The following is a 22,910-nucleotide window of genomic DNA, read 5'->3' on the forward strand; positions in this document are numbered from 1 at the left end:
CCGAAAAAACCTCAATATACATGTCGAAAAACGTCTCGACTTGGGATTTGTAAAACATAACGGTTTGCATGGTTAGAAAAACTACTCATCGTTTAGGAGGGCAATATTGTACTTAATGGCTCAATTTGAGGTCAAAATTTACAAAAAAATTACCAACAAAATTTGATTTTCGTGTTGGAAACTGTCTCGATTTGCATTTCAAAGAATTTCTTGATTGTATGACTAGAACAACAATTCATTCTAGAGTTTAGGGGGCAATTCTTCCCTTTAGGCCTCGATTAGAGGTCGAAATCGTCAAAAAATTATCAAAAATACTCATCTTGGATGTCGAAAAACTTCTTAATTTACATGGGACACTAATAAATGTCAAAATAAACACTAATAAATGTCAAAATAACAACTTACCTGAATTTACTTAAGAGTACTACACAATTAGGGGGTGTTTGGTAAGATTAATGGAAACGGAATAGAAAGGGTTTAGATAAGGAGGGGAAACAGAAATAATAATTGTTACCTTTAATATTTGTTTGGTATCCTAGTGAAATGAAAACAATTCAGAGGTTTATGATTGAGGAAGGAAACATGATTTGTTTCCACTAGTTTGATAAGGGTAACAAATGGGGGGATTGTGTTTCCCTCTGGAAACGATATTTGTTACTTAACACTCATACCAAACAATTAAAAATGGAAACGCTTATTTGAATCTGTTTCCTACATCAAATTACTTTATACGAAACACTCTCTTAATATTAATAGAAGTTCGGGGATGCAGGTCATCCCGAATTCCACATAGGATATATAGTTACAAATCTTGCATAGTAATTTAGTCTATAGTAGACTAGTATAATTAGTAGCTAGTACTTCATATGGTAACCTCAACTTCTCAAGTCAAAGATACATACACTATTTTTTTGGGTCAAATAGAACCATCTTTTCAAAACTCTAAGCAAGTTCTACCAAAGGATTAAAACATTCCATATTTTGCTGGACTGTTGTGCTTCTCTAAGTCTAAAAAGGACAAATTTAGAGTACCAATTTCCTTTGATCTTTGGCTCTATCGTCCTTTTATATGTTATTCTTTACTTCTTCCCCCCTATTGTCTCAATTGTCATTTTGCTTAAGGTTTACCTTATACAGTTTCTTGTCAAGGCAGCAACACAAATCCCATTACAGTACGTCATTTTCTGGAAAATGGCAATAATTTATGGAAACGAATTTTGTTATAATGTACCTGTATATCACTCGACAACCATTAACAATAAAATTTCTCCTAGACTCATGTTTCTAAGTATTAATAATTTAAACAAACAAAAACTCATGTTCTTGTATAGAACGCACATACCAACTAAACTCCATGACAATATAGATACATTTGCGCTAGATTGTTAACCAAACAAGTACGAGTAAACGCTTGCATTCACCTACAAAGAGTAGCTATTTCAAAACTGAGGCTATATTTAGTTCACCTGAAATTTTCTGATCTGAATTATTTTTTCTGATCTGATTACAAGATCTTATCTTTTAAATTTTTCTCAATATATAAGAAAAAATATAATCATATGGGGTCTTGTTTGATTCGTCTCAATGAGTACTCTATTAATATTCAATTATTATAATTTTTACTAATATGTGTCTGAACTAATCTGATCTGAACTTATTTTTTCTGATCTGATCTGATTAGATCTGAAATAAGCAAAAATAAGTTGAACTGAACATAGCCTGAATCACTATTAGTAAAAACTGGTGATCAGAATAGCCATTACTATTAGACACCGAATAGTAGGGCGGTGAAAAACTGACCCAATCTGTTTACCAAATTTGAACATGACCTGAAATAAACGGGTTTGGGTTGAGATTTTTGACCCATTTAAGTAAATGGGTTGACACAATTTACCCATTTAATTAAATGGGTTAGGTTAAGGTTGACGTTTTCAACCCGAATTAACCTGGTTTGACATGTTTAACTCATTAAAATATAAATTTCCTAAAAAATTGTGTTAAAGTTGGTGAAAATTTTGAAAATACTAATTGCAGAACACAAATACTGAAAAGAAAATCTAATCATGCATACCTTTATGTGAATTTATTGTTGGAAAATAATAATTTTAAAAAAAAATTTAATAGTGGAGTAAAACGGGTTATACGGACAACTTGTCTAATAAACAGGTCGAGTCAAAGTTGATTTTTTTAACCTGTTTAATAAACGGTTTCAGTTTGAGTTGGGACATGTTCAACCCGTTTATCATTAACCTAAACCCGAACACGACCCGACAAGAATCTGTTAATCAGCCCTACCGAATAATTCTTGATTCGTTGCTAAAACGTAAAATTGGTAAAAGTACAAAAAAAAAAAAAAAGAGTTTGTTAAGGACATCTTGAAAAAATGAAATTTATCCTATCAACAAGGCCTTTTGATTTTATTCTTGTGTGGATCAAATTCACACTAATACTATTGTGAATTAAAGATTCAAAGTCAATTATTTAATATAGTAATCCTTATTTTACATATAGTAATCTTTGAAAAATCTTAAGTTACACTATAAACTTACTTTCTATTATAGTGATTTTTCTTTTTTTTTTAATATAGTCACTCTTTCTTACATTAGTTTATTAGGATGAAACATTCACTTTATGACATAGTTATTTTTTTTCAATAGTCAAACACTCAAACTTTTTAATTTATATCTAGTTATTTTTTATATATATATTTAGCCTTTTTTTTCATAAATCACATGAATTATCATTAGGTCCATGCTAATTTAGTGAACCATATCCATATAAATTTTTTACTAGATAAATTAAGAGTTGTTTATAAATAAATCGGAAAAAGAAAAGGTTGTTGTCAGTTGTCACAACTCACAATGAATAACGCAGCCGTTCTTTTTAATTAAGTCTATCTTCTAAGGCACGAAGAAGATCAGCAGCGCAGCCCAAAATCTGACCGTTCACCACCTATATTATATGCATGCCTATATCCCATAGAAGTTCATAGAGTTATACTTATAGAATAGGCAAACTAGTGCACCACATCTTCACAAACGAATTACTTAATGAACAAGTATCATATCATTCTAAATAAAATAGACTTTTGCCTTATAAACAAAGATTTAAATTTATAATTTGGAATAATTGATTCTAATAATATAATTTTTTAGCGGTTTATATTAAGATGAGACAAATATTATCGAAAGTTGTTCGATCATAAACTATAAAGGTGGAGAGGAGACAACAATAGAAGAAAAATAGTTCATTCTTTATTCTACATTGTTTGGATTTACTAAAATCGGATAGGAAATAGTTGGGATTATTCGATTTTCCAAAAAAAATAGAAAGTTCTTTTATTTTTAATAAGCAGATTATCCAACCCATCTTCTTCCTTCTTTTTCCTCATTACCAAACCTATTAAGTATTAATAGTCCAACTACAATATTGATGCAGGCCTTGCTCATCTTCGTGCAATTAGATGCTCCAAGTTCAGTAGTTGGTAGTGCAAAGGTCAATCACAAAGAGTTCCATTGTTTGAAGAAATTAGAAATAGGAAGAAAAAGTTGTGGGCACATAGGGTTTAAAAGTGAATGAGGAAGAGAAGAGAATATGGGATTTTAGTGCTAATTTTGGGTAATTACTTCTTGATATGTTAAAAGTCATTAGTGATCCATTTCAAAAACCACAAAACTAATTTTGATACTTTAGAATATTTACTAGCATTTTTTAACTAAAATTTAATATCCTAAATACATTAAAAAAACATTCTTAGATCCCTTCTCAGGTTATCCGAATATTTATATTTGACAAATAAATAGTTGGTAATGCTCAGAGAAATGACTATGTATTATTTTTAAGCACCCACAATCATTAATTTGGACTGAAAGCCAATTGTCCACATTGAAATAGTTACATCTTTAAGAATTTGCCTCGTAAAAGATCGCCTACTTTCATATTAAAATTAAACAATGGTAAATCCAATATTAAAAAGAGAATCAGCCAAATAGTGACTAGGTTAATTTCTTTCGGTGACTAATTTAATCATTTTGATATATATTAAAATTAGAGCGTCTCCTGTAATAACTTTTGTAGAATTAGTTGATACCCAGTGTTATCTTTCCACATCTCGATTGTAAAAACTTATTTAACAGAGAAAGCATGGCATGTCCTTTGTACAACGCTAGTCGCATACTTGCATGATATATGCAGGAAAGACAGAGGTCGTCGATGCCTCAAAGGGGAGGTAATACTGCAGGAACAATTGTATATATCAAAAAAGGCTTATTTTCTTCTATTGATTTCTATGTGACAAAAGGAATACAATATAAAGCAATGTTTTGGGGGTCACCAGGATACCAAAAATTACTCTTTACATAATCTATCTACAGTTTCGGAAGGAACCCCCATCTTACAGACACTATCCAAAATGTGTATATATGTTGATTTCTGCGTTTGCAAAAAGGTATCACAATATACAGCCAATGCTGCAAAATAATTTACGACGAGCATTCTGTTACCGCAGCTCCATCAATTCCCAGCCCAAATCTGGCAGCATTTTGGTACATGCACCAACCTCCTGGTCAAAATTTCAGCCAGTTGTGTTGTCATCTTCACTATCGCCATCACCATCACTGCAATGGGCCGAAAATGTTCCAATTAGTAAGCTGACAAGATATTAGGGAGAAAACGTGCACATGTATATCCAAGCAAATGGATGCATGCGTGCGCAAACCGCAATGCAGCTGCATTCTCAAACTCCGAGAAATTAACTAGCACCATGACATCAAGCTATGTCTATGAGGTTGTAGCAAGACTAGCAACAAGCTAAACGTTTGTCTATGATCTGGTAAATGCATGTTATTAGCCAACAATCTTTTGCTCATCCACTTTGGGCAGGGTGCAAAACTAAAATCTCTTGAAAGTAAAGCTAATCATATACCTATACAGACGAAGTAGTAATCAGTTGAGTAGAAGCATGTTCTTACAAAGATTAACTAACCAAAGACATTTGCTCTTTATCAGAATATTGTACTACTAGGCTACAAGGCACAAGATTATTCAAAACTCAAAAGTGAAAGAACCCTATCAACCAAACGTTTATAATTAGTTTGGCTATTCATCTAATACCTAAATATCTGAAAACCAATGTATGTTTACTCTTTTACTCTTTAATAATGTTTATAACAAGGAAATAAGGAAATAAAATTGACTAGAAAAGGATATGTAGGTCATAACACATGGCATCTAGATATCCAAATTTAGACATAGAAGTTTCTTTATAATTACTGCATAGCCATTCTCTTACACGAGTTCACATTCTCGGAACATATTGGAATTCGAACACAGGCATTGAAGGAAAAATGAATATGAAAATTCTGGAGCTACAGCGACTTAGAGGGGGAATACACACGAATAAATGCAGAGACGTACCTGTCTTCAGAATATTTAGCAAGTCGCCTTGCATCCAAACCAGTGATGTATTTTTGGGCTGCCTGAACATTTTCTTGTCCTGGACACAAGCGGATATAAGGAAAAGTCATGTTAATTGAGTAGTCTGAAACTATAACTTTCACATATTCCCCAAGTGGGCGTTCCAGCACAACTTCACATTTCTATGTCAAGTAAAGCATTCGTCACTCCATTCAACACCTTTTTTGATCTTTTTTTTTCTCTCCCTATGCACTATTCTTAATCTCCAAACAAAACCCAAATTCTAATTTTTTTTTTTTTGCCACGACGGAGAAAATACAAACCATGAAAATTCTTAATCTCCAAACAAAACCCAAATTTAATTTTTTTTCCCACAATGGAGGAAATACAAACCATGAAAACAAGCAACAAACCATCAACAATAATTTCCTGTCATTTTAAATACTGCGAACTCGGTTTATAATTGTATGGCAGAACTGAAGAAACATCGGGTAATCAAATACCTTTAGCTAATTGGAATGAATGCAGAGCACATCGTTCTGCAGCAAGCTTCACAGGAGTACTTCCATCCTTCAGACATTCGGCCAATGCAGGGCCAAAGATCGACACATGGCCCATAATAGCTGGAGGATTTGCCTGCCAAAAAATGAAATTCAGTGCCACATGATAACACGTACGTTTATATCAAAATACATCTATGATCTATTTCTAGAAAGCAATGTAACTGCTTACTTTTGCAGCAGCCTTCAGGGCAGATAATGCCCTTCGTCTAACTTCACTGGAGTCATCTTGGAGCGCAGAAACGATTGAGGACAAAACTTGAGCATGCAAGGAACTATTCAATGGATCGCTTTGAATTTGATAGATCAGATATCTTCCTAGTGCTTTGGTCGAACTTTCACGTACTGGGAACTGTATCATGGAAGAAAAAAGAAACATAATCAGAACTTCAGAAAAGGTAATTGTGATTTAATTCATTTTGATATCGTCGTGCACTCTGGCGTCTTCCAATAGGTACCTTCTCATCTTCCAACTTATCTTTCAACATAGATATAATGGATGGTGACCAAGATGATAGACAAACTCCTGACGGGCAGTGCCGGAGCATGGATGAGATGGTGAGAACTGAACCATGTCTAGTAGTCCAGCTGGAAGACAAAGCTGAATCTAAAAGTTCTTTTAGTAGCTCTGCCAGCAGCTCGTCCTCAATGTACTGTTAAAAAGAAGTAATTTGAAGAAGGAAAATGAGGGACTCAGAATAATGAAGTCATAATAGTTGACAATTGATACAGAATACAGGTTAAAGTGATTTATTTTATCACATACCTCAGAGGTAATCCCCAGTATGCTAGCAGCAGATATGCGAACTTGGTCATCTTCATGATCAGTAAAATTTTTTAACAGATCACAGACACGAGCTCTAACAGCAACGCTTACACTCTTTCCCGCATGTTTTACCACACCTCTAAGAGCAATCAAAACTGCTTCTCTTACACCTCCATCAGATGCCTAAACAATCAAGCCCACAACATCAAACAACAAAGTAAAAAACACAAGGCACTTAAAGCAAAAATAAATGCAATAAAGGGACGAAACAAGTACCTGCAAGCTAGATAAAAGATCACTCACTAAAGGATCAACCCTACTACTGAGCGCACTTAGTTTCCCAAGTGCCAATGCAGCACTTGAACGAACAGTCCTGCAATGAACAGTCACCGAAGTTAGCTCCTCACAAATGAAACCCTAACTTCTTCCAGCAGTAAAGACTATCAACACTCGTAATCACTGCTGCGAAGATTTTTTTAAAATCAGCGGCTGACCTGGTGTTGTCCTGTAGACATTTGATGAACGTTGTTTGCAGCTGTGGCAGAAAAGGTTTCAGGGCGATGCCACTCTTCTTAATTATGATGGTCAAAGTTGATAAAATGGCACTCTTGACCTGCCAAGGGAACCGATCACCTATTATACGAATTAGGGGCCTGCAGTCAGAGAAATAAATTTGTTCAGAATTGATCTTGTTCTAAAAAGTTGTACATGATATAAGGAACTACAATACATACGGAACAATAATCTAGTTTTCTGTCAGTAAGGTCTCCACTACACAACAAACACTTGAGGAAACAGATGTAAATGAATCAATGACATCAAGTAGGTATCTAGAAACAAATAAATACGCAAGCCAGATTCAACCTTCAGACACTCAATACAAGAGATTAGCATAAGTGAAACAAAATCCATCATCTTGTAGTGTATAGCAAACAGCAAAACGCTGCTGGCCTCAGCCATTAAGAAAATAAGGTAGGCGTTGATGAAGATCCAGTTCGTTAACCCATCAAGACAACAAATGAACAGAAAGATACAAACATTTGAAGAGCAGAAAGGTTTAAACTTTAAATCATATCCTCTCTTTCAAATCATTATTGTCATACTTTAAGTAAAGAATATCATAAAATTATATACTGAAATCATGACAATGACATACCCTGTTATGGGTATGACAAACGCCTTCAGCGCTTGTTCACTAGTTACATCAATCAATTCACCAAGACCTATGGCCGCCTGTTCCCTGAGTTCTGCTGAGCCACTTACTAAACCCTGTCAACACAAGAAGGATAAGTACAGGTAAAGCAATATGGGTGTGAGAGGAGCGGCCATCAAGAAAACAAATATGCAGCCTTATTGCTGTGTGTCTGTATATAGATAGGATATCCTTTACATGAAGCACCAAGAAGTGCACATAAGATGACAAAAGACAAAGTATACACTTAAAATATAAGTTTAGCTTGAGATTCAAACACCATCAAGGAGTACTGGAGTAGTTTCTGGTCAAGTGGTATAGTTACACAACGGTGGGGGCATATCACCTAACAGAGCCCCAACAAGTGCACAAAAGATAGTAGAAGCTTAAAGAATACACTACAAATATAAGATTATCTTAAGTTTCAAGTACCATCAAGGAATACTTCTGTTCAAGTGGTATAATGAACAAGGGTGGGGGAGGAAAAACCATGAAAACAACTATGCTGCCTCATTGCTGTATGCTTGTTTAGAAAAAAAATATCATCAAACGAACACCAACAGGTGCACATAAGATAACATAGACTTAAAGGATACAAACAAGTATAAGATTATCTTGAGACTAACACCATTAAGGATTTGTTATGCTGCCCCAAATCTTTATATGAACAATATGAGCTTCTACTCATGGAAGTGCAGCCAGAGAATATAAAATAACTTAGACAAAATAAACCCAGTAAGCTGAAATTGATGTTTCCTTGCTGATTTGTTAGGAGAGTCTAAAATGCATTTAGGCCTCTATTTATATGCAGCCATATGCAATTCAATCCCCAAAATGAGGAACACAACCACAATACCAAAGCCTTTAATCCTATTGGCTATATGAAACCAAGAATATCTCTTGTGATCATCTCTACATGTCCTCTTCCTCCAATTGCTTCTATCTAGTGCTATATGCTACTCCAATCCCATTTGTTCATATCTAGGATGCTCGGACTCGGGTACGGGTTGGACTCAGGTACGGGTCCAAGTGTCGGACCCTTCAAATTCTAATTTTAAGGATTCGTGGACTCGTTTTTGAAGAGTCCAAATTGTGGATATGGACTCGGGGACACGACAGTTAAGTATTAGGAAATATTATTTTCTAGATTTAACTTCAAAAGCTCTTGTATAATTGTAAAAAAAAAAAGTAAAAGAGAAAAAGAAGCAAAAGGTTTATTATTTTTTGAGAGAGAAGAGAAAAAGGTGTAAATCAGTAAGGCTATGTTTAGTTCACCTGAGATTTTCTGATCTGAACTTATCTGATCTGAACTTATTTTTTCTGATCTGATCTGATGTGATCTGAACTTATTTACAAGATCTTATCTTTTATAAAATATATTATTACTATTATATTATTACTTTGTAATTCAGTATCATGCACTACATTATAGGATCTTATTTATAATATTACTATTATTATTATTATTTTATTTCTAGTACAACTTTAACACAATTTTTATTAATAATAATAATTATTATTATTATTATCAGTATTATAAGAACAACAACAATAATCATAATCATCATAATAATTATTATTACTAAAAATAATCATATAACCAAGTCATTAATTTATAAGAGCACTTATACAATGTTTCACACTTTTCCTTAAAAAAAAAGTGTTTCAAAATTGAGAAGTCGGCAGACTCAACTTCTTTTTCGGATAAAATAAAATAAGATATACAAACAATTATGACTTGCGCAAGAAAGAAATACATAGCGTGCAACTTCAAAAGGCTAGATAGACTTGAAATTCGGTAGGATGAAGTATACGGAATCTAAATTTATAATTTGTACCTCGCACTTAGCTTATTTTGAAATGTAATCCGAACTTAGTAGTTTCATTTTGAACAACAATAATAATCCTTTTGAAAAAATGTACTGGTAAATAATAATACTCCTTTTGTATTTTTTTTTCTTTCTCACTTAGAATCTTGACACTATTCACAATTAGAGAGAATCGTTTAGATTTTTCTCAATATATAAGAAAAAATATAGTCATGTGGGGTCTTGTTTGATTCGTCTCAATGAGTACTTTATTAATATTCAATTATTACAATTTTTACAAATATGTAGTGAAAGATATTTAATAGTAATAATGAGTTTTTAAATATAAGCATGATCTGATCTGAACTGATCTGAACTTATTTTTTCTGATCTGATCTGAAATAAGCAAAAATAAGGTGAACTGAACATAGCCTAAATGTAATGTTTCCTAAAAAAACAAAAAGGTGTAAATGTAATGTTTCCTAAAAAAACAAAAAGGTGTAAATGTAATGTAGTACAACTGTCTGCTGCTGTACTACTTCTTGAATTTAATAGGCCAGTTTTATTACTTTACTTTTTCACTTTTTGGTTCACGTGATTTTTTTAACTCCCCCCTTCTGGTTTCCCACCTCACCTTAAATTATTAGATAAAAAAAAAGAGATTTTCACCCAGTAACCTCCATCTCTCTCTCCTCTACCGTCGCCGGAGAAGTGGCCGGTAAGATGACGAAAGTTAGACTATTGTAAACGACTCACCCTCCCGGGTAAAAGCCCCAATATCTCAAGAAATAAAATCGTGTATTTCTAGGTCAATTTTCAGATCTAGGGTTTATAGGTAATCGATCGCGTCCACTTTCTCGTCCCCGCATCCAGTCCGGATTCCGTGTAGGCACCGGTGTCGTGTCGTGTCGATACCGGTACAGCAGGGTGGCTGGCCGAGTCCGAGCTTAACAGGTTCATATCCCTTTTAGCTCCCTCAAGTTATCTGTTCCCCCTTCAAATTCAACTAAAATCATCGTAATTCCAAATCTCAGCTTTCCTTACAAGTGACGCATCTTGTGGCTGAAGTAGCACATGCCCAAACCGATGAAGTTGATTTTCCCTTATCTTATCCTCAATATTTGTAGCTTTGATATTACTCCAAATCTCCGCACATCCATCTCAACAGATGCATTTCTCCTACACCTATGTTCTCAATATGATCTTTCTTAGCAATACAAAGGAATGCTAAAGCATGCATTCAAGCATAATCAGATACCCCTGTAGTCTAAGCCATAGACGACCACTCCACTATTTTCCCTTGGTTGACAAGGATCAAGTTCCCAGCTAACAGTTGGAGTTGAACACCACTTTGTTGCGTGAGAACAATGGCCAAATTAAAACTCATAAATAATTGACGGGGGATGCATAAGTGATGGACTCATGTGGTTTACTTTGATACAACCTGCAAAGCCTTAGAAGCCCTCGACATATGAAAACGAAAACATAATACTTTCCTGACCAATCGAGATGGTTGCATTCAGTTAAATATTTCTAGCTAATCAAGCAGAATACCAATTTTTTTTTATTTGCTCACTTTAAAAAGAGTTCCAAAGTTTAAACAATGGCTAGGCAACAAATGCATAACAGGCTACAAAGACATTCATCAACCAAGAAAAAAAGGTGACTTATATTACAAAGACACTATCTACCCAAACGAAAAGATGACAAATACGTGCAAGGAAAAAAATCGCGCATGCGGTCGCGGTAACGTTTGCGTTTTCACGGAAGCGGCTTGTAACGGATGCATGGAACGGATCGCGGCCGATGCAGTGTGATTTTTTTCAAAAATTCACATTAATATATTCTAACCTTATGTGCATTGTTTTAATTTATGAGGCATTATTACAACATAGTATAATCAAATCTATCAGAATATAATGTTTCATCGGTTTCACAATTGAATAATTGATTCATATAATATTTTAGGCCAATGTTTGAAAAGATCAGATGCAGTGGGGATAAAACGTTCTGAAGCAGTGAGTTCACATTACGGAACGGACAACGTGGTGAGAAGTATGTGATTTTTATTATGGCGTTCCATAACGAGATTTTGAGGAAAACCCATTGAACTTATCTACCCTATAATAGTTAAGGATAACCCACCCAAGTATTAACTGAGAGTCACCAGAAGCTGCAAGCAATTGCCCATAACAAGTTCCCATGAAAAGACGAGGATGTCTCCTTAACATCATGAATGTTGGTCGGACAGCAAAAGGGTAAAAGTGAAGAGGATACCTGCAGGAAGATCGGAAGAACAGGTTGCAGGGCTTTTGGTAGACAAAATCCAGGTACTAGAACTGGTCCTCCCTGTTGATTAAATGAACCATTTAACTATCTCATATTGTTCAATAACACCAATACCATAGAGCAGAAGCATCACCAATAGCCAAATAAGACCAAGCTAAGAAAAAGAACAGTTTTTTAGCCAACACAAAGAACAATTAGAGAAACTTACTTTCTTTTTTCTTCGCTGCTTATCTCTAGCGGTGGATACAGCATCACGAACCAGCTTTATGTGACTTGGAAGTACTTCTTTAGGAATTGAAGTGACAACCCTTGACAAAGCTTCCCAGGAAGCCTGTCGTATAAAAAATGAGAAGCAATTCTTGGTATAGACATATCAAAGCACATGAGCAAGACATTTGAGAATACTACCACTACAGTGTCATGATCAGAATCACTAAGGAGAACAATCAAGGTAGATATCATGCTGGGCGCTTCATCATCCAAAAAGAGCTTGCTGTTCTCGAAGAGATGGCCGATAAGGTATGAAGCGCTTCTCCTAATTGATGCCTGGAATCCAAGTAAGTTAAATTAAAACGGCTCATTTACATGAGAAGCAAACTGAAGGCTGGACAAGTAAGAACTCAGTGCTAGCAGAATGTACCTTACTATCACCAGAACTTTTGATAAGCTCGGATATTAGAGAGTCAATTCCCTCCTCATCAACAACCAATACGACAGTTTCAGCAGCCTTCTTTGCTAAATCTTGCACATCCTATATATTGAAAGAACTTGTGACAAATTGAATAGCTCATAAAGGAAAATTAACACGTATGGGTGGGAGTGAGAGAAAAAAATTGCTTGATATGCCACTTACCACATTGTCATCACCCATTGCTGATAGCAGGGCAGGAAGTACAGTACTAAGGTGTAAATTAAGACCAGCCCCGGCAACCTCCGCCAAAGCTCCAAGAGCATGTGCATTAAGTTCACTAAAGACGTTGGTTAGAATAAGTATATATGTGGAAAAGAAATATTTGGAGAACATGTACATCAGACAGGAAAGCTGTACACACCTGAGGGGAAGCTGAACCAACTTCGGCAAGATATGAGGTAATATCGCTGCGGTCCTCACACTGATTTGCCACATTTAAGAAGGGGAAGATCAGCTACAGGCATGGAAAATAATTTCTATTCGCAATAAAGCCCAAGAACCAGGTAACTAACCTTAAAATTTGCTTAAGACCATCTAAAGCAGTCTCGGAAGTTTCATCATCCTCTAAGGCTTGCAGAAGAGTAGGAACAATCTCATCAATTGCTTGGATTCCAGCACTCTGAAGAAACTATAGCTTTAGTAACTTGAAACTTTCAGACACGATAGGAAGAATCGAAAAAGAAACCAAAAACACCTTGTAGAGAGTACCAAACGCCTGGCCTGCTGACTCACGGACCTCAGGCTCACTGTTGAACAAAGCAAACAACTTTGTCATAGCACATTATGCTAAGTGCTAGCAATAAAACAATTCACCAAATCATGTGACTTTGCACAACAGAAGAAATTACAAACCTATCACAAAGAGCAGTACGGATTGTAGGGATAAGTTTATCCATGAAACTCAACAACTGACTCTTTCCAGCACTCGCCATAACCTCACTCAGACCAATGCAAACACCCTGTCCAAGTGAGACACACAAGATTAAAGCTGTCAGTTATGATGTTTGTTGCTATATCTTTCTTGGTTATCAATGTTTTCCTTATTATAATTCTTCTGTGTTCTTGCCTTATCTTTTAATGCCTTTGTAAACAATGCAAATATTGATACAGCTTTAGAATGTATCCACTGGACACTCATGTTCACAAGGGACAAAAAAACACTAACAATCACCTCTTAGCAGGGTGAGTATTCCAAGTAATTGGATATGGGTAGTTTTATTACAATCAACACATCACAATAAGAAATAAAGTTGGTTGAATCTAGATTAATTACAAAAGAAAGGTATAATTCATACTTGTCTTCTTCCGGAATCAGGATCTTTTAGACCATCAGATAGAATAGGTATTATCAAAGGAAGCACCCTTTCACCAAGCTTCCTAACAAGCTCACCCAATGCCCTTCCTGCAACCTAGTACAGAAACACAAATGCAAATAATGTACACAGTTTGCATACTAATCTCAATTAGGTTGACAATTAAACATTAACAAACCTGTCGCCTTTCATTAGATGGCAATGCAAGTGATGTTATCAGGGTATCCATCAATACAGGCATAATTTCCTTAAGTGTCTTGGGAGTATTTGCTACTATGGTCTTCCATACATGTAAAGCAGCCTGTAAAAGCAAAGAGAATAAATAAATAGCCAAAAGGTTCACAAGAGAATCTAACTATTATGAGAACGGAAAAAAAAAAATCTTCTAAAATGCTTACCTGACGCACTGACACACTGACATCAGTGCGAACCATGTATAAGGCAGCAAGCACTTCATTACGTTTCTCTCTACCAAGAACCTCAATAATAGCACGCCCTTGTGCTTCTGTACTAGCCCCCTCGTCATCGCTACCTCCCTCAAGCAATGCTTTCCCAGAAGTTCCAGCAACCTAAACAGAAATATAATTTGTTTTGTGAGGGAAACAACAGAAGATAAATATCAACCATTCCAAAAGATAGAACGGCCAAAAAGGAATCACACCTTAAATAACAGGTCACCCAACAGTTCGACAGAGCTTTGCCTAATACGCCAACTGTCATTGAAGATTCCCTCTTCAACAGCAGGAAGTAGCAGCCGTAAAGACCTAAAGCAATACAACTAAATAAGCACGACACACAAGAAAAAGATAGTCTCAACTTTTCATGTAATCCAGGTACATTCATACATATGTACTTATGTACATTATCTAAAGGATGACGGGGTGTCCCCCATGTACAAAGTTAGGGATCGAACCAAAAGATACCATTCTTTCAAGTCAAATCTGGGAATCTTTTATATCTAATTGTATTTAAGGACTGCAGAAGATGATGATATATGCTATACTCCTGTAAGGATGATACCATAAATGCAAAAGTCGAAGTATATTTGAGCTGATTGCAGAAATGGGAGAGCTAAAGCAAGGGAACAAAAGCACTCACGTTGTCGCATAGTGCTCGACCAGAACATGTCCAGCACTAAGAGCTGCATCGCGAACAGATTCATTTTCGTCGGCAAGACCTAAGCAAAATTTGAGTTCAAATAATTAAAAAGACGGAGAGGATGAGGACTATGTACCCAAAGTATTACACGTAATGAAACAAAAAGTTAAAAGATCAGTTCCTTGTTAACTAACCATCAAGAATAGCAGGCAACACCTGTTGCAGATAGTCCTGAAATTGGACACCCAGAGACCTAGGCAAATACTACAGACAAATTTATATTATATGTCAAAATTAGAAGAGGATATTCCTATCAATTGAACATATCCCATATTATTAAATACCTTAAAGATAGTCAAATAGCCTTCACGGACATAAGCCTTTTGGTGAGAGCAATTTCTTATGATATCAGGAAGAATATGCTCAAAATACTCAATTCCAAGCGCAGCCATAACCTAAGAAAAGAAACAGTTTATGAAAGAAATTAATAAAAAATATATACAAGCCCTTTGGTCTTAACAACAAGCTTTCCACTCATTAAAAAGCAACACACTCGCAAGAATCGTGAACAACACATTTAATCTGAGATGTTAAAAGTCTAAAGAGACCATAACATGTAGGTGAACTTTTAAAACTCATGACTGGGAAGATAACAATGTTTGAGATTATTTGGAGGGACTGGTCAAATAAACTTAGTAAATCAGAATATTTTACTAGAAATGATATATTACACAGTTATAATCTTGGAACTTTGGTTGAATACTGGAGGTGGAAAAAAACTGACACGACCCAGGAACTCGCCGGAATCTTAAAGACTTAAACGAAATTAGCCTTTTTGTTTAAAGGTCTAAACAGCTTTAAGTAAGTAGGTTGACCCCACACGACAAAGTTATCAAATGGGGTGGTTAGCGTTGAACTTTCAAATATGACCTGATACAACAGCTCGTTTACTTGGTGAACTTTGATCAACATCAGGAGTGTTGCTTTTAATACTTTACAGTTTTGTCTTCTTTAAACATAAGTTTCGCACCTTGGTGGTTGTATTCTGTTCATTTAGACCTAACTTCTGTACATAGTAAGTGGGTTGATCACATTACTAGGCAACATATTTGGTTTTCATATGTAAAACTGTGCTTTATAAGTCTCTTTTAAAAGGTGTAGGGTGACTCGTTTAGTAAACAACTCTGGTTAGGTTAAGTGGTTGTCAATCCCTTGATTAATGAACTTGGGTCAAGGTTGAGGATTCTCAATCTGTTCAACAAACCGGTAAGGTTAAGGTCAAAATGAGTAAACCCATTAACCTCTGAACTCGAAGTTTAATCTAAAATCCTGCCAAATAAATCATTAAATTCAACAGATAATCAAATCAAGCCTATCCTCCGGCTTTTCTTGATAAAGAAAATAGAAAAAGCTGGAAGTTCCAAAAGGCTAGAAATACCTTATATCTTCCCCCTAGACACGCAAAAATAGAAACATGAAAAGAAAAGCTATGCAATCCTACTCCCCGTGACTTTTTAAGCAACAAATCACCAAAAATAACTAGCAATTGACAATCGGTAACAAGCATCAACAACAAAAATCAACTAAATGCCAAATATAATGAATAAACCAAAAAGAAGCAAATTTTAGCGGTGATCCCACCTCACTCAATCCCTGTGCGGCACCAGAACGTTCAACATTACTTCCTTCAGATTTTAGAGTCTCCAAGAGCCATAGAACAAGGTCAGGGAAGTTTTCCTCTCCCATTCCTTTCAAAAGAGAGCCAAGTGCCCTAGCAGCGACAGACCGAACTTCAGGTATAGGATCAACCAGAACCTGCATACGGGAAGAGATATTACAGCACCGAGAGAAAGAATTTGAGAGACATATCCAAGCATATATACCTTTTTCACTTGAGGAAGGAGCAAACCGATATAAGGTATCATGTCTCTAGGCTCAGTCACTAATGAGCACATATTACCAACAATTTGGGCTGCTTTCTTTTTAGTTTCAGCACTCCTTTCCCTCAACCCTCTATGAACAATTGGCACCAGAAGAGCAAGTGAAGGAGCATCAACTGAGTTAACGAACGTTGTCTGCAAATATATAGGTTAAAATCACAGAGAAGCGATTTGTCGACAATCATATATGTTATAGGGTATAATATATAGATTTACTTGGAGAAGTATGTCCAGAGCAACTCTGGTATGATCATTGGGATCAGTAAGTCCCCTCAGCAGAGTAGGAACCAATGAGGAAATTTCGGGATTCTTTATAACACTTCCAACCTGAAAAGAAGAAAAAAGTTACATCTCTTGATTCTCTCAGAGAGGTAGTAGCATGACCAGTTTTTTAATCATCACCTGCTGAAGCGCAGTCTTGCCAGCATACTGGACCTTTGGATGGGTATCCGTCAGCACCTGTCACAGCACAGTTACCTCAATATCATGGGGAGCAAGATCTAACAAAGCTATAATTCAAATGATATGTCATGTTTGCGAACAAGCAAACCTCTGTCAGTTTAGGCACAATCTTAGGCAGGCATTGTGACAACTGTTGAGGAGCACAATATGCCATTGCACCAAGTAGCTGCACACTACTTTGTTTAGTTCGCCAAGCCTTATCTTCAAGACCCTGTCAGACCAAGCACAAGTAGGAAAGTATTGAATAAAGCCAGTATACTTAAAGATATATAGAACGATAAACACAAACTGTTACACCTTTATATGAGGTCGAAATCTTAAATATGACATGGTATATATGAACTTATCTAGCATAGAAGAGATGCATACAACTGTAAGGAAAGCTCAATAAAACAATTATATAACCAACACACTCAGGCCTTGTTCAACTTAAAATAAAGAAACAAAATGGTTGGGATAAAATAGATGAATGGAATCAAAGATAACTGATTCCATTCTTTTATTGTCCTTATTTGGTTCAATCTATATAAATATATTAAAAGGCGTTCCTAAGGGAGTTTTAATTCATGTTATTCATGTACAATAAATTTTTTTAGAAATTGCATAGTATAGGTTTTGATCCCGTGACCTCAAGTTCATATACTAAAGTTTTAACCATTATACCAAGTTGTATTTAGTGTTATCATTTCAAAGTACAATATTAATAAATGAAATATTGTCTTACCCGAGACATAGCCCGGGAATAATAACTAATTTTTATAACAAAAGAAGGATTGTTTTTCTCTCTCCGTGTGGAGTCAATATAAGTAAAGAACGGCAAAAAAACAAATAAATAAAAATAAAACACTTGGGAAAGAAACAACTGATAAAGTAAACCAATCATTTATTCAATCTGCATTCCACTGAAGTAAAAGGAAACTACTCCAGCAGCCAGCAGGACCCTCAAAGCACAATTCAAAATAGGCAATAGCATATGCCAACTATCAAAAGCTTTCCATTGCTATCAATCAGATGCAGCATAGAAATTAATCGAAGTGTCAGACCCCCAAATACTTCTCCATAAACTACCACTTTCCTTTCCTCCCAAATTTAGTGCTACACGGATGGAAAGGAAAATTACATAAAATCCTTTCATTACTATCATAATCCTTTATCTAATTAACTAATCAAACATAAGAATTATTCAACTTCTAATTGAACCAAAAGAAATAAGTGCTAGCCCCATTCCTTTCCAATTCTCTTTCGTTCCTTCCTTTCCTTTCCAATCATCATAATTCATAAGAATAAATAAACTGTAAATAGGACACTTTCTGTGCAAGCATGGAGTAAAAAAAAAAAACTAACAATGAACATACAACAGGACACCTACTAAATTCTGACACAAAAATGCATTGGAAAAAGAACTATCATATGAAACAAAGGGAAAAATTGTAATATCAGCAGGATAGGATGGTTCTACCCAATCCATTCTTACACTGTCCAAAACAAATGTTACCTACATTGTGATTTTTACGTGATAGGGGTCACATGGGTTATGGCCATTTTGGGATACTTGGACCATATGATTTTAATTTTCTGATTATTACTTTAACAAGGGTGGATATTTTAATTTTAATTTTGTGAGAATCACCTTTAGCAACGAAGGGAGAACGAGCTTGACCCCCTGAGCAGTAAGGTTCGCCATCATTGCACGTGCAGCACATTCAGCAGCTTCGCGAACAGCAGCAACTTGATCAGAGAAAGACACCAATAGCAATGGGAGCATTTGAATAACATAGCTGTCCATGAAAAAGAGAGGTCAGAGGGGGAAACTTGATGTCATTTCTTGACAGTGAATGATGCATGTTCACCTCATGCTAGGAAAAATACATAGAAGGAATGGGACCAAGAGCAGTTAACTTCACAAGACACACAGACATACGGTTCAAATAGTTTTCCGAGCTTCTCGCAGAGACACTCAAATCCAATCAGTGCTCCCTCGCGGCATTTTGCAGAATTTCTGAAAAGTGACAACATAGTTAAAGTAGTAACATAATAATAATAATAATAATAATAATAATAATAATAAAAAAAAAAAAAAAAAAATAATAATAATAATAATAAAACTAATAATAATAATAATAAACATAATAATAATAATAATAATAATAATAATAATAATAAACATAATAATAATAATAATAATAATAATAATAATAAAAATAACAATAACAATAACAATAACAATAACAATAACAATAACAATAACAATAACAATAACAATAACAATAACAATAATAATAATAATAATAATATTAATAATTATAATAATAATAATTATAATAATAATAATAATAATAATAATAATAATAATAATAATAATAAAGCTTTCAGGGATGTCATAACTCATGCACTCTAAAGAACTATCAGAAACTACACTACAAACATTTATAAATCACAACTAGAAGAAACAAAAAGATAAAACACAATTTACAATGGAAATGATAGCTTGCTTTACATCTAACTAGGCCAACAACCACCATAGATAGAAGAATTTGCAAAAGAAGGTACTCACTCCATCCCAAAACTAATTGTCCGCTTAAGTAGTCTTCAGCTTTAGAATTTCATATCATTTCTCATGTCAAAATTTCTTGTTAGTTTATATTATAAATGCAATATTTCTTGCCAAAATCTGAGAATAGATGGAGTGACTAGCAGAAGAGATGACCTAACAAATCCAAGAGATGGGTGTTAAAGTTAGATATTAAATCTTCAAAAATACTATCTACTCTAGATATGTTGACCCCCGTAAAGCCACATGGCACAATAAACATAGTCATAGACAGACATATATCCACATGCTTGAACTTGACACCTATGTTACTCAGACACGGATTGAGTGTCTACTCGGATACGGGTGTCCAAGTGTCCAACTCGGCTATTTTGTAGAAAAATGACAAGTTTTTAGTTTAAAAATGAAGTATCAAAGTGAAGTGTCGTGTCGGACACGATACGACACGCCACCCGGTTTTTTAGGTTAATGAAGGTGTCGGAGTAATATAGCTTGACACTAGAATTAGTTCCATATTTTGGCAATTAAACAATCTCTAGAATAGTGTCACAGTAGGGGTCTCAATTGCATTCCAGTCTGCTTGTTCCATTGATGTCTCATCTAGAGTACCAAGTAGTATGCCCAAACCCCGTGGCATTCAAGAAGAAAACTCCATGAGTTTAACATAAAGTTTCACTGATTTTTTATTGCAAATAGACAATCACCTACTTGTTGTATCTAATATAATTAGCTTTTAATGGTGTGCAACGCACAAGATAATTTCATTGACTTCCACTAGCCATAGTGATTATAATGAGACATTATGCATTGTGCAGAAAGAGAACTAATATGAGATGATTGATTAATTTAGTGGACATGCACCATGGAGGATTAAATAGCATCATTTTAGAGAAATTAAAAACCGAGAGTATGGAGATATGGGAAGATGTTGCAATGTTATATTGGGAATTGGAACAATGTCAAAATTGTGGCTTTTATGAGCTTATCGCAAACTAATATCACGGCCTTGGTACGCTCAAAAACCTTCACACTGCAGTCGCAATGTGGTGACATTCCCGATATTTTATATCACGTTCCCACATCATGACCGCCCTAGAATTAATACCATGTACTCACTTATTGAATCAGTATCATTACATAGACAGCATGTAGCAAAATTCACCAAGAAAAGTAATTTACATGCCATGTTTTTTCAAAGATGAATGCAACAGAAAACACTATAGAGCAATGCATAGTTGCAGACTGAGCCACTACATTTGGCAATAAATTTATGGCAGCAGATATAGAAAGAAAATAGAGAGAGCACCTGTCAGTAAGGCCTTCATGTAATGCGGACACAATCCCATACTTCTTCAGACAAGAAATTCCAAAACCTTTAACAACTCCAGCTAGTCCAAACGCTGCCCCACGACGTTCACCATACTTGTCGCTCTTCATCATTTGACCAAGAAGCCTTGAAACAAGAATTGGTCCGTCTTGCTGAGAAGAAAGACAAATGTGGTTCAGAGATGATAACTTTTCCCAAACTACATGCAAAAAAGTGTGCTCCAGAGGACAGCAGAGAAAGGAAGCAAACCACTAAACTCGAAGGGAGGCATAATATCAAAAATTCACAATAAATATGAGTTACACTTGGAGATCACATCAACAAGGAAAAAAGCATAGCTTGTGAGAGTGAAACTCAGAAAAATAGTTGGGATATCCAATTCCTCCATCTCCCAGTTTGATGCGATGAATCAACATTGTTGAAGCATCATTAATGGCAGAAAATAAGGAAGAAGATTATTTGATTGATAAACACTAAAAACAGCAGTTGTAAATGATATTCAAGCTTTCGAGAGACTTGATTCTCTCCCAATTGAACTCTTAAAAGCTCACCCAATTTTCTTATCAATATTCAAAATGATTTTCCCTCTTACATAAGCCGTATATATAGTACTTCATCCCTAACTAACTCTCTAACTTATTCTCCTAGACACCTACACTACTTATAAAGCTATTCCTGAAATTCCCCTACTCCGCATATCAGTTCGTTGCATTACCGGCCCCCAAACTTCCACTTTGTCCTCAAGGTGGATAGTAGTTGGCACTCGATTCCCGGCATCGGCAGCAATGATCTCTGCTCCAATTCTTGCACTGGCTGAAACAGTTAGTGAGCTGCTGAATTAAGTTTTGCTCTTCCTTAGTGAAAGTTGGTATACATTTATGGTGCATAATCCCGCAAGAGAGGTTCAGCAACTTGGCATTGTCGAAGCACTGTGGCCATTGGCGTTGGATCACTTGATTGACAAGTGCTGATGTGATTGTCATTGGCTTGGCCATGGAAAGGAAATTCCTGGACTGTGTACTGTGTAGGACAGAATATAGAATTCTGGGAAGTGGGAAGAATGGATATCAAAAGTGATAATGTGGCCTGGTATTCCAATGGCTGATTATAATGTTTTGGACATCATAAGAAAAACTTGGTTGAAAAAGAAAAAATTGAGTGGGTTTAGTGAACAATGGCTAAGTGGACAATTGATTTGTGCAGTTGAGGATCTGGGTGGCAAAATAGGGGCAGGATTGAGTTAGGCTGGTTTAGGAGGTGCGAGGTGGAGGGAAATGGAATTTAGAAATTGAGGAGGGATTTCTTAAATATTGGGTTGATGAATTGGGCCAAGATTCTAGAGTAGACAAGGGACCCAATTTATTAAAGGTTGGGTGGAAGCAGTAGTTAGTTTCAACTTATAATTCATAAATTTTAACTATGGTCCATGTCAGAGCCTTGTGAAGTAGCCTAAGTGTTATAAATTTAAACAATTACTGAGCTAACCATACAAATCGAA

General features: G+C 35.3%; 1 protein-coding gene across 1 annotated transcript in view; it reads right to left on the reverse strand.

Annotated features, from left to right (window-relative positions):
* Window positions 1–4,246: 4,246 nt before the first annotated feature.
* LOC104890446 (protein ILITYHIA) overlaps window positions 4,247–22,910 on the reverse strand; it is a 42,709-nt gene continuing 24,045 nt past the window's right edge. The window contains exons 28-60 of the mRNA XM_010675944.4: window positions 21,392–21,564; window positions 19,456–19,533; window positions 19,165–19,312; window positions 17,623–17,745; window positions 17,475–17,531; window positions 17,289–17,399; window positions 17,016–17,207; window positions 16,774–16,947; window positions 15,477–15,587; window positions 15,327–15,396; window positions 15,133–15,211; window positions 14,696–14,798; window positions 14,433–14,603; window positions 14,213–14,335; window positions 14,017–14,130; window positions 13,574–13,680; window positions 13,416–13,467; window positions 13,234–13,340; window positions 13,083–13,142; window positions 12,884–12,998; window positions 12,671–12,781; window positions 12,439–12,576; window positions 12,239–12,361; window positions 12,019–12,090; window positions 7,898–8,010; window positions 7,236–7,394; window positions 7,018–7,114; window positions 6,742–6,924; window positions 6,434–6,628; window positions 6,148–6,327; window positions 5,919–6,051; window positions 5,416–5,494; window positions 4,247–4,616 (exon numbers count right to left, since the gene is read on the reverse strand). Of these exons, the coding sequence (XP_010674246.1) occupies window positions 4,574–4,616; window positions 5,416–5,494; window positions 5,919–6,051; window positions 6,148–6,327; window positions 6,434–6,628; window positions 6,742–6,924; window positions 7,018–7,114; window positions 7,236–7,394; window positions 7,898–8,010; window positions 12,019–12,090; window positions 12,239–12,361; window positions 12,439–12,576; window positions 12,671–12,781; window positions 12,884–12,998; window positions 13,083–13,142; window positions 13,234–13,340; window positions 13,416–13,467; window positions 13,574–13,680; window positions 14,017–14,130; window positions 14,213–14,335; window positions 14,433–14,603; window positions 14,696–14,798; window positions 15,133–15,211; window positions 15,327–15,396; window positions 15,477–15,587; window positions 16,774–16,947; window positions 17,016–17,207; window positions 17,289–17,399; window positions 17,475–17,531; window positions 17,623–17,745; window positions 19,165–19,312; window positions 19,456–19,533; window positions 21,392–21,564 (3,894 nt within the window). The 3' untranslated portion in view covers window positions 4,247–4,573. The remainder of the gene's footprint in view (window positions 4,617–5,415; window positions 5,495–5,918; window positions 6,052–6,147; window positions 6,328–6,433; window positions 6,629–6,741; window positions 6,925–7,017; window positions 7,115–7,235; window positions 7,395–7,897; window positions 8,011–12,018; window positions 12,091–12,238; window positions 12,362–12,438; window positions 12,577–12,670; window positions 12,782–12,883; window positions 12,999–13,082; window positions 13,143–13,233; window positions 13,341–13,415; window positions 13,468–13,573; window positions 13,681–14,016; window positions 14,131–14,212; window positions 14,336–14,432; window positions 14,604–14,695; window positions 14,799–15,132; window positions 15,212–15,326; window positions 15,397–15,476; window positions 15,588–16,773; window positions 16,948–17,015; window positions 17,208–17,288; window positions 17,400–17,474; window positions 17,532–17,622; window positions 17,746–19,164; window positions 19,313–19,455; window positions 19,534–21,391; window positions 21,565–22,910) is intronic.

Source organism: Beta vulgaris, chromosome 4 (genome assembly GCF_026745355.1).
Source record: "Beta vulgaris subsp. vulgaris cultivar EL10 chromosome 4, EL10.2, whole genome shotgun sequence".
In the NCBI taxonomy this organism is placed as follows: Eukaryota; Viridiplantae; Streptophyta; class Magnoliopsida; order Caryophyllales; family Amaranthaceae; genus Beta; species Beta vulgaris.